This window comes from Anastrepha obliqua, chromosome 1 (genome assembly GCF_027943255.1).
Source record: "Anastrepha obliqua isolate idAnaObli1 chromosome 1, idAnaObli1_1.0, whole genome shotgun sequence".
Taxonomy (NCBI): domain Eukaryota; kingdom Metazoa; phylum Arthropoda; class Insecta; order Diptera; family Tephritidae; genus Anastrepha; species Anastrepha obliqua.
The window spans coordinates 139,644,037-139,664,774 of record NC_072892.1 but is presented as its reverse complement, the minus strand read 5'-3'; the positions used below and the strand labels follow the sequence as shown (position 1 = coordinate 139,664,774).

The following is a 20,738-nucleotide window of genomic DNA, read 5'->3' as shown; positions in this document are numbered from 1 at the left end:
ATGCCGAACTTTTTACATTGAGACTGAAGACAGCCCATCAAAGAACCCATCTAATGCACGCTAAGCTCGGTAACTGTATTTTAAGCCACTTTGCCAACACGAATTGATCATCTCTGAGTAGTGATTCGGACCCTTAGAATTTTTTCAATACTTTGCAGTTAATGTAGAAATCATTCAGGCCTTACGAACATACCAACTTATTGCGATCTATATATGAGATAGAGTCGCGGAAAAGGTAGTAGAATATATATGAAACTTAATATACGAAAATTTCCGGTTGGGCCATTCAAACCTCATTTAATATTTATGCATCAGCTTGCAAATGTTCTCCCATAGCTTAATGTCTTGGTCAAATGAACTGCAAGGACGAAAGTGAAATGTCTAAAGAGAACACACAAATAACCGAAAAATATGCATATACTTATGTACTTAAATAAAGACACACAACCACATACACGAAGTTAAAAGCCAGAAAATATCAAATGAGTGACAAATCGCATTTCCATGCAGTATAAAGCAAAGACTTACACTTAACCAGTTTGGGTAAACGACAGCTGTTACCACTTCGGCTTCACCTTGACATGGTTGGTTTCAATAAATGCTTTCGTTCCTTGCATTGGAATATTAAATGCACTGCTATAGGTGCAAACGAGTGTGTGTGATTTAAAAATGAATGCTTAAAAAAAACTGAAAAAAGGAAGACAACTTTAGTTCTAGCACAACGGGGTCTGTTGTTGCTTACTTTTGTTTTTTTGTTGGAAACTAATTCTGTATTTCAATCGACAACGAAGTGTAAATGTCAGCACTTGGTAAGTTCAATAGCAGCTTTGTTTTATAATTTTTGGTCTTTTTTTTCAATTTCATACAACAATAAAAGTTCAAATAGTTTTAGGAAGATTTTGTAATAAATTCATTGATAATTTTTCCTATAAATTTTAGTAGTAAGAAAATTTTAAATCAGTTTAACTAACGGCTCTGCTATATTTGAATTATGAGTCCGACTGACTTAAAAAGTATAGCTTCGTGAAAAACGAGTTTAAATTTTACGGTGTGGTTGCTCTGGACTGAGGCGGAACGCGTTAAAGTTCAAAATGAAGGTATTCAGAATTTTTTCCATTTTCAGTATGAGTGTGATTGCGTCCAGACAGTGAGTACGACAGAAGAAGTTCAGATAGCATCCAGCTCATCTTCATCCTTTTAACTCTTCGAGGGGTTTGCAGTTTTTTAGCATAAGTGTCAATAAGTTATCAGTGGCCATTAAGAACTACTACGACTTTCGTATCGTCATGTCTGGGCAATCCTAATAGGCTCGAAGTATTTTTCTTAGATCAAATTTCGGGCCAAAGTCAATTGGTTATAAAGGCACCAATATAAATTTATTTCAAGAATTAGAGATCAGAACTGAAATATGTAGATAAATCAACCTCCACGCCATTTAAGGCATATATTCAAAATAATAACGAATGCTTGTTTATAAATACATTTTCCATCAACGTAGCAATCAATGTTTTATAGTCAATGTATCATATGATTTATGCTTAATTAAGTTAGTTTGAAGTGGGCAAAATAGTCACTTTCAGGCGTTGGAGATTTTCAAAAAATTAACTTTTTCATGCCTTTGTCACTGTACTTAAAACTCTGTTGAATTGTGCGATTTTCTAGATTCTTGAATTGAAACATGAAATCAAAGTTGCTATTGGTGAGATAAATTCTGGAACTAAGGAAAATGTGCTGACAAATTTGGGTGACAGATTGAGATATTGTAAAGCAAGGCAAGCAATGGGTTATTCAATAGGTGCGCTTCAACTTTTTTCCGATAGGGAGGGCGAACGACGCAATATTTTTTATTTTTCCCTTGTCATTTGTAAACTCCATTAGTATACATACATTTCATCATGGAACGCTACACACTTGAGCAACGATTGCAAATCGTGCAAATTTTTTATGAAAATAATCGTTCTGTTGCTGCTACTTTAAGAGCATTACGGCCATTTTACGGTCCATTTAACAAGCCGTCCCGTTTTGGGGTTATGTGAAGTCATTGGTCTACAGTAACAAGCCGGCGACGATTTGTGAGCTCAGAGCCAATATTGAACGCGAAATTGCTGGAATTTCGTCCGATTTATGCAAAAGAGTGGTCGAAAATTGGGTTCAACGATTGGACTTCGTAAAACGTGCACGCGGTGGTCATGCAAAAGAAATCGAATTTCATACTTAAGTGAAATAAAAAAAAAATTAGTTAAAAAAGTCAAACCGTTTGTGTTTAATTCAAAAAAGTTCAAAAGTTGAAGCGCTCTTACTGAAAAACCCTTTCTACATTCAATAAAATTTATACAAAGAAATTCGTTAACCCTTTCGCGATATTGTTGCCATATGGCAACAGTAAACCTAAAATGAAGTTCAATGATTAAACAGAAATGAAATAAATAATAACCGCCCATTATATATCGGTAATACAACATTTTTAAAGAAAGCCTTCTGGCATATAGCACTTCACTCTGAAATTTGTATTTTGCATTTTTAGATTTTTGAGGCATTTTGGGCAAATGTTTTCAACAATTTTTGAATAAAGTATATAGATAAATGTTCAATCTGTAATTTGGTATATAAATATTTTTTCGCTCGCAGCTTTAAAAGCTGTGCTGAGTTTTAAAACTAAGCTTGTTGCCATATGGCAACAAATTTCTCGTAAGGTGTTAACTTGCATTAGATTGCAGCAGAAGTTTATTTGCGATTGAAACCAATACAAAACATTTGTTGCCATATGGCAACATTAAAACAAAAGCACTTAACAAAAAAAAAAAAAAAATTTATTTGTATTGTTATTGGTCCTAAAATAAATACTCAGACAAAAATTTGGATTTTTTGGATGGCGCAACAAAAAGATGTAGCGAAAGGGTTAAGTATCTTTCAGATGTTTTGCAACCCTGCACTACCAAAAGCTCAAAAGGTAATAACAAAAATATAATATACGAATTTCTCTCAACTCCTCAACCACAGCAGTGTATTCGAAGCTGAGGTAGCCGCATTTAAAGGAGCAGCTGATTGGCTGCTCACTTGTATAATAACTGGCACGCAGGCGGTATGACGATGGCGCACTCGAAACTGGTTGGGGAATACCTGACTTTACTTTCGCTCGCATTCGAATTCTTCGATATAAGGTCCATCTGGGTACCTAGCCATCATAGCGACATTACAAGAAACTGCGAAGCTGATGAGCTGGCCAGACAAGCGGCCTCTGTGGTAGTTTACCCGCGAAACCAGAGGATTGGAATCCCCCGGAGAGTTCAGATTTAAATTCAATAGAACATGTTTGGGAGCTTTTAGAGAAAAAAAAAATTCTTCGGGGTACAGTAACTGACGCAAACCCGCTAAAAAACGAGTTGACGGAAGCATGCAACCAATAACACGAGGAGAGCCTACCCAACTAGTTGGATCAATGGCATGATGCCTTCAAGCAGTGATTGATAACGGTTGTGGAACTACTTAATACTAAAAGTATTCGAAACAGCTGATTTTAAAATGAATAAATTTAATTTTTCAGCTAATTGAACTGTATGTAGACATTTGTCACACCGCTTTTTTGTTATAAAGCGAGGGATATAATTTAATTTTTGTAAATTTAGGAATAAATATAATATTTTTAAATAAAAAAATATTTTGAAATAAAAAAATATTTTTAAATAAAAAAAAGTTTTTTTTATTTAATATTTTTAAATAAAAAATTTAAATAATATATTTATAAATAAAAAATGTAAATAATTTTAAATAAAAAATTTAAATATTTTTGAATAAAAGAAATATTTTTAAATAAAATGCAAACAAATATTTTTTTTTTTTCATTTAAAAATAATTTTTTCATTTTAAATAAAAAAAAATATTAAAAAAAAAATATTGTTAAGTAAAAAAAATATTTTTAAATAATGTTTGCATTAGCTTTCTAACAAACTTTCTTTAATTAAAAAAAATATTTTTAAATAAAAAAGAAAATATTTTTAAATAAAACAAAAAAATATTTTTAAATAAAAAAAATATTTTTAAATAAAGTTTTCATTAGCTTTCGAACTTTTCAGATTGGATACGCACTATAGACGAAATAAAATCGTTTTCGCACAATTGTTACAGTGGCGGAGAATGCAAATGTAGTTTTTTTTAAAGCGATTGGATGTTTCGCTTATTGAAAACTTAGTGAAGTTTTGTGCTTCTTTGCTGAAGATGGACAGCAAATGGGGATCGGAAAAGATGGGGACACTTATATAAATAGCTCAATCCACTCTTACTAAAGCTCCAGAACAGGTGGTTGAGATTTTTGAATGACATTTATGTCCAAAGTGGATAATTGTACAAGTATGTCAACTTCGTTGACCCCAAAACTTAACAGCGACCCAAATACTAAATAGAACCAAACTACATCAACAGTTTTTTTCAATTATTATAGATATGTACACCTTCTGAGAAATAAGAAAATATGCTGCTGTATGTAGACTTAAGTCCTTCGCTATATAGGTAAGTATATTATAATTGGCGCTTACACTCTTCATGGGGGTGTGGCCGAACTCCTCCTCCTACGTGGGATGTGCATCCTGATGTTGTTCCACGAATGGAGGGACCTACAGTTTTAAGCCGACTCCGAACGGCAGAATGTTTTTATGAGAGGGTGTTTCATGGCGTAAATACTCTTGTAGGTTTGCCATTGACTGAGGGGCAACCATATTAGAAAATACTTTTTAAACTTCCGAAATTTTTTGAATTATAGTACGCATTAACCCATTTCTTTTAGTTGTCTTTCACTTGTTAACTTATCATATTGGGTATCGGAATAAGTTCCGTCCTTTCTTTTCCAAAGTTACGAATTACTTAAGCAATTTAAAAATACCTGATATTATGTGAAGTATGTGCCATTGGAAGCTACAACTCTCCTCCATCTTTCAGGCAGCATACAGATGCCTCTGACGAAAAATTTGAATTTTTTTTATTTGATCCACTCATTGAGCCAGTTTGCGATGCTCTCGTAAGAAGTGAACCGCTTTCCAATAAGGGCTGACTGCATTGAGCGGAACAGATGGTAGTCCGATGGTGCAATATCTGGGGAATACGACGGATAAGGCAAGATTTCCCAATTCAATTCCTCTAAATATTTCTGGACCGATTTAGCAACGTGTGGCCTGGCGTTGTCATGCAGCAAAATCAGTGTGTCATGTCTGCCGTCCCATTCCGGCGGCTTTTATTTGAGAGCTTGATACAAACGCGTTAGCTGCAGTCGGTAACGACCGTCGGTGCTGGTTTCAGATGGTTTAAGGAGCTCATAATAGATGACACACTTCTGATCCCACCAGATGCATGAATTTTTTTTTTTCGCTGTAGATAAAAAAGGGTCTTTATGCTACAAACGAATGTCAGCTATTGCGATCGAGACCTCACATATACGTCTTCAAATCTCCCGTATAGTACGAGAACGAACACAAAATTAGTATCAGCAACGACACCTCTTTTAGGAGGGCGGATCCATACACAATATTTTTACAGTAATATGTTTTGTAGAGGAATTAAAAATTTTTAGAAATTTTCATGAGCTTATAATTTTTATCTCATAGATATTAAGTGTTTGTCATTCCGACTTTCCTTGTTTCATATCTTTCTTAAAAATACTCGCACAAACTAATATTGCTTTTCTATGGCAACCATCCGTAAACTTAAATAAACGTCTAACCTTTGCTATGGATGCACTTAAATACATACAAACATACACACATACATAAGTGCATGAGTATATTGGCCCTTGTTAGCATATCTGTTGGCACTTCTGATAGCTTTCTATAGTAAACACCTACACATACATACTCCTGTACGTGTGCCTGTATATGTATACGTAAGGCCGAAGAGTTCGTACCCATGTTTGCATGTTTGCGTATTTGCAAAGATAGTTGTGTACATTTCATTAATAATTACTTTGTGCAAATACACTTTCTTATTTGCTCTATTTTTGCTGGCAGCGGTCAGAGCAAATAATGTGAGTTTGACTATCAGAGGACGCACCACCACCACTGGCATTTATGTAGTAGCGGCCTCTGCAGGCTTTTCTATGTGGCCTTCCTCCGTTTCGCTTTACTTTCTTTAGCGCTGCAACCCTCAAACACTTCACCCCTTGCAATTGAAAAAATACGTCACAGCTGCACTTTTTCTCAATATCACCCGCGCAAGTACAGTGTCAGCATTTTCGATAGACCTTTGGCAGGTGGCAGACGAGCAAGTGTTGTGAAGTGCACCGTATTGTATATATATGCATGTACACATGTACGTGTGTGGCTGTATGCGCTGTGTGGCGGTAATTGTATGCAACAACAAGTGCGGGCAGATGTAGAAGTTTGTTGCTTGGTTATGTGACACTTAAATTGCAACAAAGTCAATACCAACAAGTGCTGTTTACACCACCGGTTGTCCCTTTTTGAATTTGTGTGCGTGTTTGTGTGTGTGACAATTTGTTTGTTTGTTTTTTTTGCCTTTTGCCAGATGTGGTTCAGTGTATGTAAATATAAATGAATAGCCTTGTGTTAAGTTCTGTTAACCCTTTCTAAGTGGTCCACGATTTCCATGCATATACACCCACACACACACACATACATTGAAAGCGTGGCATTCATCAAAATACTCATTAAAATGTTAGCTGTTTAAAGCCGGGACAGTGTTAAAGATACCTCAGAATTTTTATTAATATATATTTTTTTTGAAATGCTGCCGTTAAAGGTCGATATTTTTTTTGCGATTTTTTTTAAGATTTGACATGCGGAATTAAATTAATTAAATTAGTCAGGTCTGCAACTATACGGACTGGCAATTGGCCTAAAATCTCCGGAATGAGCGAATCGCCATTCTGAGCGATAGTCAGACGGCACTCGAGGCACTTCCATCCTGTGCGGTTAAGTCCTGACTGGCCCTCGGGTATATCCAGAAACTGAATTTGTGAGAAATCACACTATCACATCCGGCTCATTTGCGTCTCAAGATACTGGGGTAAAACTGGGAACAAAGTAGTGGACACACTGATTAGAGAGGCCGAAGCTCTTTCTTGCTATGAGACAACACACCATCAAGGAGAAGCTTAGGAGTGGTTAAGTGGCTAAGGCGAAGGGAGATTAGCTGGCATAAATTATGGGGCTGCGCGAAATCCTTACGGGGGGTACAATCAAAAGAGGCTTCGGAAACTCATAACCCTTACTGAGGATAATTTGACAATGCTCATGGGCATTCTTACAGGTCATTACAGATTGCACGGCCATCAGCACCCATCCGCGGAATTTCATACAATACGTCTTCTCCTTGAATGCGACGCTATAACGCGGAGAGGATTGACACATAGGTTTGATACGGGCACTGGGAACTTAAAGACTTGCTCAGAAAGTGGTAGAAGAAGAAATTCGTTGAACATTGGCGAAATTCTATCGCTCAGCGACAAGCGTAGTCAGCTAGGGATGTAACCTCCAACGCACTAAGTATTTAAAGGTTTCAGTATGTCCTTTTCTTGTTCGAATTGTTTGTAAACAGCGATTTTGGCAATTTCATCTAGAATTTCGTTTCCTGCAATGCCCTTATGTCCGGCTGCCCAATAGATATGCAACCGTCTGTCTGCGACTAGTCTCTCTATGGCTTCCCTGGTCCTAAGAACGTTTTTAGATGAAATTTCATATGAGTTTATTGCCTTTATTGCCGCTTGACTGTCAACGTATATGTTTACTTATTTCTGCAGCCTTTCCTACCGCAAAGCCTTCTGCTTGCAAAATACTGCTTTGGTCAGGGAGCTTAATTGGCTGCCTGATGTCTAGCTCTGCACAATAAATCCCTGCATCTACTCCGTCCTTCATTTTCAAAACCGTCAGTTAATATATTAAGCGTATTGGGGCTATGTTTCATACCTCTTTTCCACCCCACTTCTTCTATTGTTGTTCGAAATCTCTACGCCCAATTGTTCCAAATTTTTTATAAAATGTTTCAAAATTTTTCAACATTTCATGAAATTTTACAACTTCTTAACCAAAGTTTTAGGGAATTTTTCTGCGTATGCAGTTTTATAGCCAATTGACTTTCGGTATAAAAAGTGTAAGTTTCAAGCGACTACAAAATACCGTTGATTTTTGTCAAATTGTTTCGCGAGGTTTCACGCCTTTCTTTTCACACAAAATACATGATAATTTTTGTTTTTTTTTTTTGTTTGTTTTGTGGAAATTATAAATCTTTCGATAGGGTGACTAATTTTGCGCCACCTTATATAAACTTCTTTCAACATATATGATCATCCACCACACTAATATTCAATATACGCTCCATACTTACATGTGTAAAGTAGTAGTAGTGCACTGAAGCACCCCGTTCAGCTAATGCCTTTGCATATTCATTGGACGGGCAGGTAAAGAAGTGATCGCCCACTGCGCGTCCTATTTGATGCTGGTTCTCGAAACCGGGATTGCCAACCCAACTGGTGTACTGCAATTATAAAAAAACATGTAAAAATAATAATAAATAAATTACACAATTTTGAGTCGAAAAAAGTGTAAGCAGACTGCAGACAATATTCATTTAATAAAATTACGCAATAAAACATTTTTTTATTGATTTTGTGTAGAAAATACACGAGCTACTTAACATCATTAAAATTTTCAACCAAAAAGTAGTGCTATTGAAATTTAATCACTGAAAGTAATTTGATTTCTGTTCAATTATAGTTTAATTAACTAAATCGATGCAATTGGCCGAAAGCGTTCAACAAAAACCACAAAAGCAGACTTTGCATTGGGTCAGCTCATTTGGATTCTATTTGCAAAATATTCATACATATTCGTATAGTGAAATATATTACTGTAACATACATTTACTTATACGTATATACATACGCACATTAGGGCGGCTCACTTCACATCGTTCCTAGCAGATTTGGAGTTTGCGTAAAATCATAAGAAAAACAGTCCACTAAAGCATAACTCTAAAACCGATTTCCAGCCTTCGTTCCACAGGGCTAAAATAAGCTATCTTTAATTAATTCGAAGTTAAGGTGAAGAGGTGATATTGACCAAAATATTATCAACACTGTTTTTTCTATTAGAAACCTGTAATTACTTTGGGATATTTTCCTACGAAGAATTCACTTCTGATATACATTTTTCAATTAAGAAACCCTCAGAAAATTAACTGTATGAAATCCTGTTTATACCACCTTGAACAAAAAGTGCCCAGAACAACCACCAGGTGACGCTCTAAGTCAAATGATTTCAACTCTGTTTTGCTTCTTGAAGTGAAACTTCTTAGGCGTCGATGGACGAGCGAGCATGGAGAGTAAAATTTCAAGGCCATGCAACGTTTTGAGCATTTTCGTTCCGCGTGAGAGAAAAAAGATATAACGTAGAGGAAAAGTGGAGAGAGAGCTATATCTTATATATATCTTAGATACACTTTAGGCTATTTTTCCTGAGTTTTTCCTTGTGGTTGCTAATTTCTAGTGAGAAATAACACTGATAACTTTTTGGCGCTTGTTTGTTGGTGCAAACTTGTAGAAAATATATTTGTGGTGCTTACTTTTTGGCGTTATATTTACTTGGTGCCTACTGTTGGGGCGTTATGTGGTCCCAATTTTTTGGCTTTTTTTTTTTTTTGGTGCCTACTTTTTCGCGCTTATTTCCTTTGCCTGGCTAGTGCTTGGCGTAGTATAAAGTGCTATCCATTCCGGTGTCGGATTTATGGGTATTGCCTTGCGGTAATTTGTGCCGTTGCTGCGGTCCTGGAATTGCTGCGTTTGTGCGGGTGAGAAACGCTCGGAGTAGTGCGCGTTGTTGCCACGGTTTGTGTCCGGCGTTTACTTACACCGGTCGACTCTTCTCCGTTTTTTGTAAATTTGGTCTATTTGAATTCTCTGCAAATGTTGTGAATTAAGTAAGATACATATTCTTTCTCTCTCTCTCTCTTTCTCTCTCTCTCTCTCTCCCTCTCTCTCATTCTCTCTCGGGACTCTCCCTCTTTCTTGACATTTTCTTCACATTTGTAAAAGTTACGCCGCCTCGAGTAAATCTACCTTTGCCCGTGTTTTTGATTTTTTCCAATCAAAGAGTTTGTATTAAAAATGTTTTAAAGACTGTAAAAATCTTAGAAATGTTGTGAAACTTTTTCGGTAATAAAACTCGGAAGAAAACAGCCGATTACGAGTAGCATGAGCGGTTTAGAAGAGATCGCGAGTCTATCGAGAATGGCAAACGTAGTAGCAGGCCGTCGACATTGAAAACTGATGAAAAGTTCAATAGAGTGAAAGTTAATCAAGAACCGCAAATTAACCAGCAGACCATCTGAGAGCTGACAGAGAATTTAAACATTTCTTATTAGATCTATTCGAAAATTGTAGTTAATGATTTGTGTCTACAATTTTTGTGATTTGTGTTGCTGCAAAGTTTGTCCCAAAGGACCGGAGCTTCATGCAAAATTGGGACCGCGTTGATATCGCCAAATACATAATTTCTAAGGCTGAATTGGACCTAACTAATTCATCAATCACATCATAAGTGAACTGACGAGACTTGGGTGTATGAGTTCAGCGCGCAATCCAGACATCAGGGGCGTAAGTGGAGAGCTCCGAATGAATCAAGACAAAGAAAAACAGGTTGTTTTCAATCAAACAGGAAAGCAATGCTCATGGTTTCTATGGATTATGGATTACGACGGTATTGTACAGCAAGAATTTTTCCAGAAAAGTCAGACCGTTAATAAGGACTATTATTGGGTACTTATGAGACGTTAACGTGCAGGAATTCGCAAAAAAGAAGGAATTTGAGGGAACAAAACTTGTGGATTTTGATCCATCATGACGCACTGTCGCTCAGTGTCATATTTAGCCGTGGGTTTTTTACTAAGAACGAAATGAATACCATCCACCAGCCATAGAATGCACCTGATATGGATAGCTCTTTCATTGAGTCAAAAAACCACTACAGGAAACACGTTTAATAACCAAAGGAAATAATAGAAAAATCGAAGACTGCTCTGATTCTAACGGCTATAACGTAAATAGAGTTTCCGAAATGTTTCGGGGGGTGGATCAAATGCTGGCCTGAATGCGTTGCAGTTGATGCGGAGCACTTTGAAGGCGATAATATCACTTTTGATGGATAAACTTGCATTTTGAATTTTCAAAATTTATTCCTAGAACTTGTTGAACAAGTTGGTATGTAAATCAAACTGAAACTGGCACAAAAATCGCAAAGCAATTAAATTTTACAATATTTCAAAAATTAATTTAAAAAATTTGTTTTCAATAATTATTACTTTTTCATTGCTTACAATTAACAACTTATTTAAAATGTTTTTCAGATCCCTTTCTTTTACAAGAAGAATTTTATTTTTTCTTCCTTCTACATTCGGTGCCCTAACTCTCTTCCGATTGCCATATTAATAAAAATTAATAAAATAATTTGGCTGCTCGAAATTGATTTTAGAGCTTTGCTCTTAGAATTTGAGGTAGAATCCAAATCTGCTAAAAACGAATGATGTCGAGAAAAATATTTTCATCCAAATTGACCAGCCCTAATGTGCATGCGTATCTCAACCACTTACAAATTGTGGCATTAAATATTTAAAGTGCCGCTGCCTTAACGCTGATAAAATAATTAGTGCAGAAAAATCCTATAGTAACCACAAAAGCCTGCCACTCTATGCAGTTCAAAAATGAATTTGTGGTCGGACGTTGGTTTTTTGTTGACATTTTTCAGTAGCTAAGGTAGCCGTTATGAAATTGAATAATTAGCAACGCAAAAGAAATTGTGAATATAAAATCATTGCATTTCAGTATTTATAAAAAAATCAGATGCGACTTTTTATAAGAGCAGCATCTGCCCAACGAATTCTAATATTGGCAAGTTTGTAGGCCTTTGGCTTTTAAAAACTACAGCAAAAAGTAAGAGATATAGACTACGACCTAATCTATTGGATCAAAGAAAAATTGTTGGAAAATATTTTGTAAGGGCCCTTGTAACTAAAACAATGAAGACTTCTATACTTTTATTCATAACTAGCTGACCCGGCGAAATTTGTTCCGCCCTAGAGGCAATAAAAAAGCAGATTTTTGATTTTATTAAGTTAATTTTTTTCTTAATCAAGTATTTCAATTAAGTTTTAATAGAATGCGCTCTTCAGTTAAGCACCTTGTGATACACGACATTTTTCGTTTTATTATCAGGTGCAAGAACAAACAACGCAGATGGTTTTCCGCCCCGTGAACATCGATTTTCCAGATTCAGACCACAAACTTTCAAGGATTGGCTTTGTGATTTGTTAGTGGTCATGGCGAATGCAAGACGGATCGGAAATTGAAGTATTTTAAACTCAAACGGAAGATCGGTTGGGATCATCGGGATCCTCGGAATGAGAACTTCTTCACCTTCGAATTTTCCTTTGAGTATCGTCGCGTAAATTACATTGTTCATCAATTTAATGGGCTTATGATTCGAAGCATGATTACTACGGAGCCAACTTTTAGGCATAAATTGTGCGGTGGTAAGCGAGGCACATCCAAGGAGTTTAAAAATTCAATTGGATAGTTGGTGGCTTCATCTTCATTTGTTACACAGTCAAGGGATTTTAATGAATGCATTGTTCCAATGATATCATTTTGAATTATGTAGTTTAGGGCATCTACATCTTTATTCTTAGCCTCTAAAATTGCTCGCTCACTCAGCCATTCATTATTTTTGTATTTTTTAATGATGTTTGGGAATACTTTATTGATAAGTTCGTCTTTCGATGAGACAAAGTTACAGAAATTTTGAGGAAATGAAATCAATTCGCTCGATTCGTCGACAGGTACTCGACCATTACCGATAGTCAGTATTTGCTCAGAGAAATCTTCAGTAGATGTATCATTAAGTAAGCGCCAAAGATTCGATGATTTGAGGCAAGCGTTAATTTCGTCAGCAGCCGTTGATCTTGGAATTACTGGCAGTGTTTGGCGGAAGTCGCCAGACAGTAAAATCATTGCGCCTCCAAAAAAGTCAATAATATCAATTTCACTCTTCCACTAAGGCAGCACAATCCGGGCGTTTCTCCGGAAAACTTCAATGCACCACAATACCCGCAAACAACGTTCATTGGCCCAATGCAAACGCTAGGATGCAAGCAGTAATCAGTATTGCAGTCATATCGAAACGCTGCTCGATTCAAATCAGTACTTGATAATTCTCTTCTTTTGCGGCGAAAATGATCTACTTGTTGATCTGTGTTATTCCCTCGACGATTTCGCATTACCAACCGAGCCGTTTCACGGAATGGGATAAAAAAAATTCTATGTCCGTCTCCTGGTTCTAAGCTACCTCTCCACCAATTTTCAGCCAAATCGGTTCAGCCGTTCTCGAGTTATAAATAGTGTAACTAACATGACTTTCTTTTATATATATAGATATAACGCAAATGACTACGTAAAAGAAAAGGGAACGAGGTTTGCCACTGATGCTGAATATCGAAGCCGCCCACAGTCGGAGATACTTAGATACTTGTCCATTGTACCTCGGCAAAGTGGTTTTCTGTTCTCAAGCGAGCGAAGCGCCGTTTTCAGAAAACGTGGAAAATCCACTAAGTTGAGCTCCATGAGATTGGCATTCATCAGGATTGTCCTGTCGAAGCACACCTACTTTATTCAGCCATGGTCCAGACATTCACATATAAAGGGTTTTCCAATAGCAGGTGTTAGGTATTAAACAGGAGAGATGATTAACGATTTTTTATGGCCGGAATTGGATAGTATTGATCTGGACAATGCTTTTTTTCAACAAGACGGCACCCACAACTGCACAATGGAAAATTGTGGCCACACTTAAAAAAAAAATTAAAGTATTAGTAAAACCATTTGCAGGCACATATGCCCAGTCCAACCCAGCTCTATCTTAAGTTTAATAAGAGAACTTGGTCTGGATGAGGTACTTTGATTGTATGAAAGCAACTTTCTCTTAAATTCATTCCTGTCTGTAAATATACAGTAAATTGCGTTTTTGTTTATCATTTCACTTGCCAAGCAGATCGCTGCATCTCAAGGGCTTATGAAACAGGCATGTTAACTCATGGCATCAACAAGCTCTTCACAGAAAAAGCGGCTGCCCGACCCAAGAGCTCATCCCGAAGCTCAAGACGAGTACGCAACCGCATTGCATTGAGCTAATCCCAATAAGGGCGGGTCTGGTAATGGTCATCAATCCTCGATTCCCCATTCTTCTTAACGCTACACAAACTGTATAAACAGTACCGAAATGCTCCATGTATTCGGTTTTTTTTGCATTTATTCCCAGTCTAGGAAGTCACGATGCCAAATAGGTTGGACATTATTTGAATATTTGCTTCAAGAAAAATCAATCCGAGCATCATTCAGCTGCAACACCTTGTCAGGCATCTTGAAAACGATTAGGTCACTCATGAACTGCCTTAAAATAATTAAATATACATATATGTATATTGGCTATGGGAGTAAGTTTCCGCCCTCGTAAAAGAGGTGTCGCTGCTTATACTATTTTTGTGTTCACTCTAGTTATATACCGATGATTTGAAGATGTACGGTAGATACCTATGAAATGAGACTTTTTTTCAATTCCAAACGTTTATTAACAAAAAATGGTTACAAATTTAATCTTCAAAATATTAGCCATCGCTAGCGACACATTTTTCCCATCTTTCAGGCAAAGTTTTTTCTATCTTTTAATGAACATTTAAAAAGTATATAAAATTTGTGTACTGGTTAAAATAGGTTGAAAAAAATGTTTAACATAGAAATTAGCAGAGCGCTGCAACGCTGGAGTTTCCAACTGTCGTACAAGATACAGCTCGTAATTATTATCTAAAGCAAAAAAGTAAAATGGATTTCTAATTATCATGATTTTTTATTCTAGATGAACTAAGAAAACTGAGAGAAGTTCCAAAATTTCAACTTTTTGGAGGTTTTAAAGAAAAAAATGTCTTTCTATAAAAAAAAATTCACTTCAACTTGGTATAAAAATCTTGAAAAATTTTTTGTTTATCTATGGCATGGGCGTGTATCTCAACAGCTGGCGTCGGAAATTTAATATTTATTGAGAGCATTATGGAAAAATCAATGTACCTGAATGCACTGAAAGATAATCTACTCCAAAATGCCGAGAAACTTGGAATACGTAAAGATTTCCGTTTTCACCCGAACAACGATCCGATACATACGTCGTCTGTCGTGCAGATATGGCTCGTATGGAACTGTTCATGTTGAATGCAACCCCGAAACGAAAATCCGTACACGCCACATAAGCAACAAAGATCAGCTGGAAAATGTAAATTTGGGGAGTGGAACAAAATCGGACCGAAAATTAAAAAAAAGGCTAGTGGAATCATTGTCAGAAAGAGCGAAAGTCGAGCTGTAATTAAGACCAAAATACTATATTAAATGCTTTTGAAATTAACTAATTCAATTTATTTTTAAGGAAAACGTACTCTGCAGATAATAAACTGTGTCATAAAATTTAGAATTGTTCTTGGTTTTTGAGTTTTAAATAATAATAGAAAAAATAAATAAAATATATTTTTTTTTTAAATATGTAAATAATAATTTTTTAAACTACAACTTCGCACCCGTTCGGCGTTTAAGTTTTCTCAATATTCGTACTAGTTTTCAAAATATAGCATTCGAAGATTTGATGGCCTGCATAAAATAAGCAGTGAGCCACTGTAGGTGAAGTAAAAAGTTCTGAATTCGAATTCATTACGGAAAAATTTCAGAAATCTGTGTTATTTAAAAATTTAAAAATTCTCTTTCGGCAAATATTTTATTCCCCTATCTACAATCGAATATCCACTTCCATGTGTTTTAGGCATATCCTATTTTATATGTATATCCAGCACAAAAAAAATTATTTATAAAAATTATACGCAGCGATAAATAAAAGAGCTGAAATGTGCACTAATAAACTTATTGTGGTCAGTCGACCGCGAACAATCATTCGAAACTGGGCCAACAGCTGTGCGTATCTGCGTATCTGCGCATCTGTAAATGCACAATTATTCGGAATCACATTTATATGCATATACGTATGTGTGTATGGTTGTACAGGGTCCGGCACTCGAAGTGTTACCAATTAAAAAGGCCATAAATTTAGTTTGAAAAATTACTTTTATTCAATTCAAAGTAAAAAATGTGTGAAAATAATATAAAATTAAGATCAATTTCAGTTTACTTTTGATCGATATGAACACCTTTTGCCTTGACTATGGCCTTGAGACGGTCCAGAAATGAATCGAAAGCTGCCCGAAGGTGACTTGCAGGCGCACTCGCGGACAATGGGGTTTTTTCAGCGTCCCGAGACTGGTGAATCTTTTAGTTCGGACTTTCCTCTCCAAAATGATCCAAAGAGAATAATCCATCGGATTCGCGTCTGGTGAATTTGAAAGGCATTGTGTGGATGTTATGAAGTTCGGAAAGTTGTTTTTTAGCCATTCTTGGTTCATGCGAGCTTTGTGAGACGGTGCCGCGGTGCCGAGTCCTGTTGAAACGTACATGGTCTGCCACCGAAATGTTTGTCTGCCGACGACTTCAAAGCAACCTCCAGAATACTTTCCCGATAATATTTCACATTTACCTTAACGCCAGGCTATTGGTGGCCAATCGATGACTCAAATTCTCGTATGAACGGTCGGTGAAATAAACTCTGTCGTTTTGAGCGTTTACGAATTGCTCAATTTGAAAAAATTTTCTCGTCAGAAAACACAATGTTCGGAAATTGACCGTTTTCGGCCAAGCGAAGCAACTCCTTCGCTCTCCCAAGTCTGACTTGTTGCTGCTTTGGTGTGAGAACATTCGCCTTTTGGATCTTGTAAGGCTTGACTTTGAGATTATTTTTCAGTATGCGGCGGATGCTATGGTCAGATATTTTCAGTTCTTTCCCTATTTTATTGGCACTTCGTCGGGGATTTCGTTCAAGTCGCTTCTTCACTTTTTCAACCATTTCACGTGACGTTGCAATCTTTTGATGACCACCTCCATGACGTTTCGCGATGCTACCAGTATCACTGGAACGAGTAATGGAGCGATGAACAAAAACTTTATTTACTTTAAGGTGCTCGAGCTCACGGACAACCGCTGGTTGTGATTTTCCACTAATAGACAACTGATGCCCGTGCAGCGAACGGTCTGAAGTTGGTTACACTTCGAGTGCCGGACCCTGTATGTAAGTGCGAGCCATATTATACACACGCAAGGATGCGGAAATTATGCTCTTCGACTATTCATATCCTGACAAAACCACAAAATGGCAAAGATACATTTCAGAGCAAACAAATTACAAGTTTTGCTGCAACATTAAACGGAAAAGGAAGATAAAAGCAGAATGAGAATGGATGATTGTGGATAAATAAGGATAATACGTGCCAGTAGTGCCAGCAGTGGTGCCATCAGGATTTGAATCGCTTTTATCATCCATATATCCATTATTCTATTAGCAATATAAAATGAATCGGCTTCGGCGTTTTTGTATATTCGTATGGTGCAAAATATTAGCATTATTCTGCAATTACTGGCCACTTAGTTTTAAATGTTTGTAATAAAATTACTATTAAATGCGCAAGTAGTGTGAAAAATGTTCCCCAAGCCAACCGCAACAATTCAACAGCACCGAACAGTGAACAGCCCCAAATGTATTGAATCGTAGCAACATTGACAACAGCAAGAAAAACAAAATGTTTTTGATATAATCAGAAATGATCACATTGCATTACAGCAAAACACCAAATATTTATAATGCACATACATTAGGGCGGGTCGATTTAAAAGTCGCTCATTTCAATTTCAATTTCAATTTATTTGATTTGTTTTGTACATAGTAAGACAGAGTCTTGTGGTAGTACATCTTCTTATAATTCTAGAATACGAGGATGGTATACATAGAAATGCTACTTAGATTTAAAACTATTTTAACTGTTAAACTTATAGACTAAAACTTAGAGTAGTAAGTGAGAAGAAGAGAAAGATGGTGGGAATGGGAGAAGGAAAGGGTGATTTAAGGTTAGAAGTAGTTAGAAACTGCAGTTTTAAAACACCTTGCTTGTTTTATAAGTTTTATTGTAGTTGGTATAGAATTCCACAGTTTTATGGCAGTAACAAAGAACATGCGTTCTGATTCCAAGTAAGTGTAAGTCGGAACAATTAGATTCAATGTTCGCGTGCACTGGCATTGTTTAATGTTTTTATACAGGTACAATGGTTTTTGTGTGTATATTAATTTATGCAGGAACAAAAGAGAGCGTATTTTGAGATACGAGTCGAGAATCTGTGTTGAGTAGATAGATATGTGGTCATATTATTTCATTGCTCTGTGAAAATCGTATTCTAGGGATCAAAATAAGAAACTTTGCCGAAGGAACCATACCTCTAAGACGAATTCTGATGTCCCCCAATTTGGGTCGAACGAAAAATCCCACAGCCGATCCACCTATGCCACTGGCACACCCCCTGGAACTCCCCTGGGGGGTTCCTCATACAATCATTTCAAAATATCACAATTTTTGGCCTTTACATGAGAAAAGAAACTAAAAAGTTCGATGAGGTTGGTTCTGGAGTACTTTCCTTCAACTGCCATACTACTGCAGCGTTTTCCAGGCAGAAGTTCTAGCTATAAAAGAAGTGGATACGTACCTACGTATAAGAATTATTAATATAATATAATATAATATAATTAGAAGTTGTAGAGTTGAGGAAGAAGAAGCAACAGTTGAACATTTCCTTTGCAATTGCCCAGCCTTTGCTAAAATCAGATGCTTGAAACCATCTGTATAGAAATTTAATTCCACTCTTCTCCATGGCCCAAAGGTCTATATGTATCTTGTTTCTGACTATTCAGAGTGTGCGAAATATGTAGAGGCGTGGCCAAATTACCGGTCTTTCCATGGCGCCATTCTTTTATGTCTAAGCGCAGAGGTGGCTGCTACGTGTTTCCCTACAAGATTTAGTGCAGGCAAATTATGTCAGCTCATTTGATACCAGCGCAACATTTTAAAATATTTTCAATATATTTTCTTAATTTACATCGCAAATTATTGAAAACTGACGTTGAATCGGCGGAGGTGTCTCGAAAAAAACTTGTTTTGCGCTTTACAAAATCGTGACTGGCAACAGAACCATTTGAAAAAAATTAAACGATGGAAACGAAAACCTTCTTTTTTAATTTTTCCATTTTTCGTAGGAATTAAAAGTCAAAAAGGACGATTTTTCCAACAAAAAAAATCGGCTAGTCTCTGTTATAAAATTAAAAATTAAAAAAAAATGATCCCGGGAATACCTGGTGAGTTATGTGAAGCAGTTCTGTGCTTTATTTCAAATGAGTGGCCCAGTAGCGAAGTATTGTGAGTTATGGGATACACGAACTTCAAAAAATTACAAGTTTCAGAGAAACGTTTTTGAGTTCAGCAGATGGAGAAACTCGGCCTGGAGCAATGAACGCTCCAATAGTCACAGCTTCGTCAATTTTGCTCCGTTCGTCTTGGAGATTTGACACATTATTTTGTAAGTATTAGCAACGAGACTGGCGATATCTTCCCTAATGATACTCCAATAATTTCATACCACCTCTGGAATAATTTTCCGAAGGCTCTACAAAATATTGTTTCCCTGCATTATTCTTGCTTTCCTTGTATGTTAGGTTTTCCATATGTAGTTGTTCATGTAAAATATGGACTGAGATGCTTTTGGCTGCAGAAATTCCCCGCTTAGTCAATCTAGGACCTTCGCAAACAATATCCATACACTTGCTCAATGACATCTAGTGGTGCTGTACTTTTTCCACATCCCCACTCTAAAACCCATCGATGTGCAGTTGGAAATGAAAGAGTCGATTTATTGAATAATTTTACCTTTTTTTGTGAATTTCTGTTGCCAATACGCCTTTCAAATGCAAAAATGTTCTCACTGCATGATATTCGGTACAAGCCAGTGCAAAAAAAAATACACTGACATGTCAGCTTCAAGCTAAACAGCGCACATTTTTTATAGCAGCGTCGGGTTCGTTGTTCAATAGCCACTTATCGTAAAACAATGCCTTTTTATCGGCACAATACTGTAATTGAGTTGAATTGTGGAGCAAAAGTATTTGAATAGCCGCACATACATATACACATATCTCTGCATATATACTTGTAAGTAGATACGAGTATAAATTGCACGCTACATGCCATTTCCATTTGGAGTTGAGTCACCATTGGCACCGGCTATCCAATTGCTCTTTTCTGCTGCTGATTGCCTGATTGTCTTGGGCATATATTTCACGTATGTATACATCTGCATATACATACACTAGTACATATTTGCACATCTGTGTGTGAGTTTATGTTGCCAATAAATGATGCGATTGTTTTGCCCATCGGTTCGATTCTCAATATGTCCATGGGAAAATATGTTTGAATGAAAAAATGCTAATATTTAAACGCAATCGAAATAGAGCATAAAGTTAAGGCACGAAAGAGGGATAGATGTGGATTTATACAACACAAGAGGATTGATTACCTTGATAAGGACTGACCAATTGTACACTTGCGTGACTGCCATGCGCTAGTGCACGGGTTCGAAATTGCGGCCAAGAAACATTAAATGACTGAAACATTTTTTTTTCTAATAGCGGTCACCCCCGACAGTCAGCGACAAGCCTTCGAGTGAATTTCTGCCATCAAAACACTCCTCATAAAAAAAAAATCTGCCGTTCGGAGGCAGCGTACAA

The 20,738-nt window shown here is 36.6% G+C and overlaps 1 protein-coding gene across 1 annotated transcript in view; it reads right to left on the bottom strand.

The window, feature by feature from the left end:
* LOC129236327 (acetylcholinesterase) overlaps positions 1 to 20,738 on the bottom strand; it is a 255,679-nt gene that overhangs the window by 102,240 nt on the left and 132,701 nt on the right. Inside the window, exon 7 of the mRNA XM_054870657.1 lies at positions 8,329 to 8,478. Coding sequence (XP_054726632.1) covers positions 8,329 to 8,478 — 150 coding nt within the window. The remainder of the gene's footprint in view (positions 1 to 8,328; positions 8,479 to 20,738) is intronic.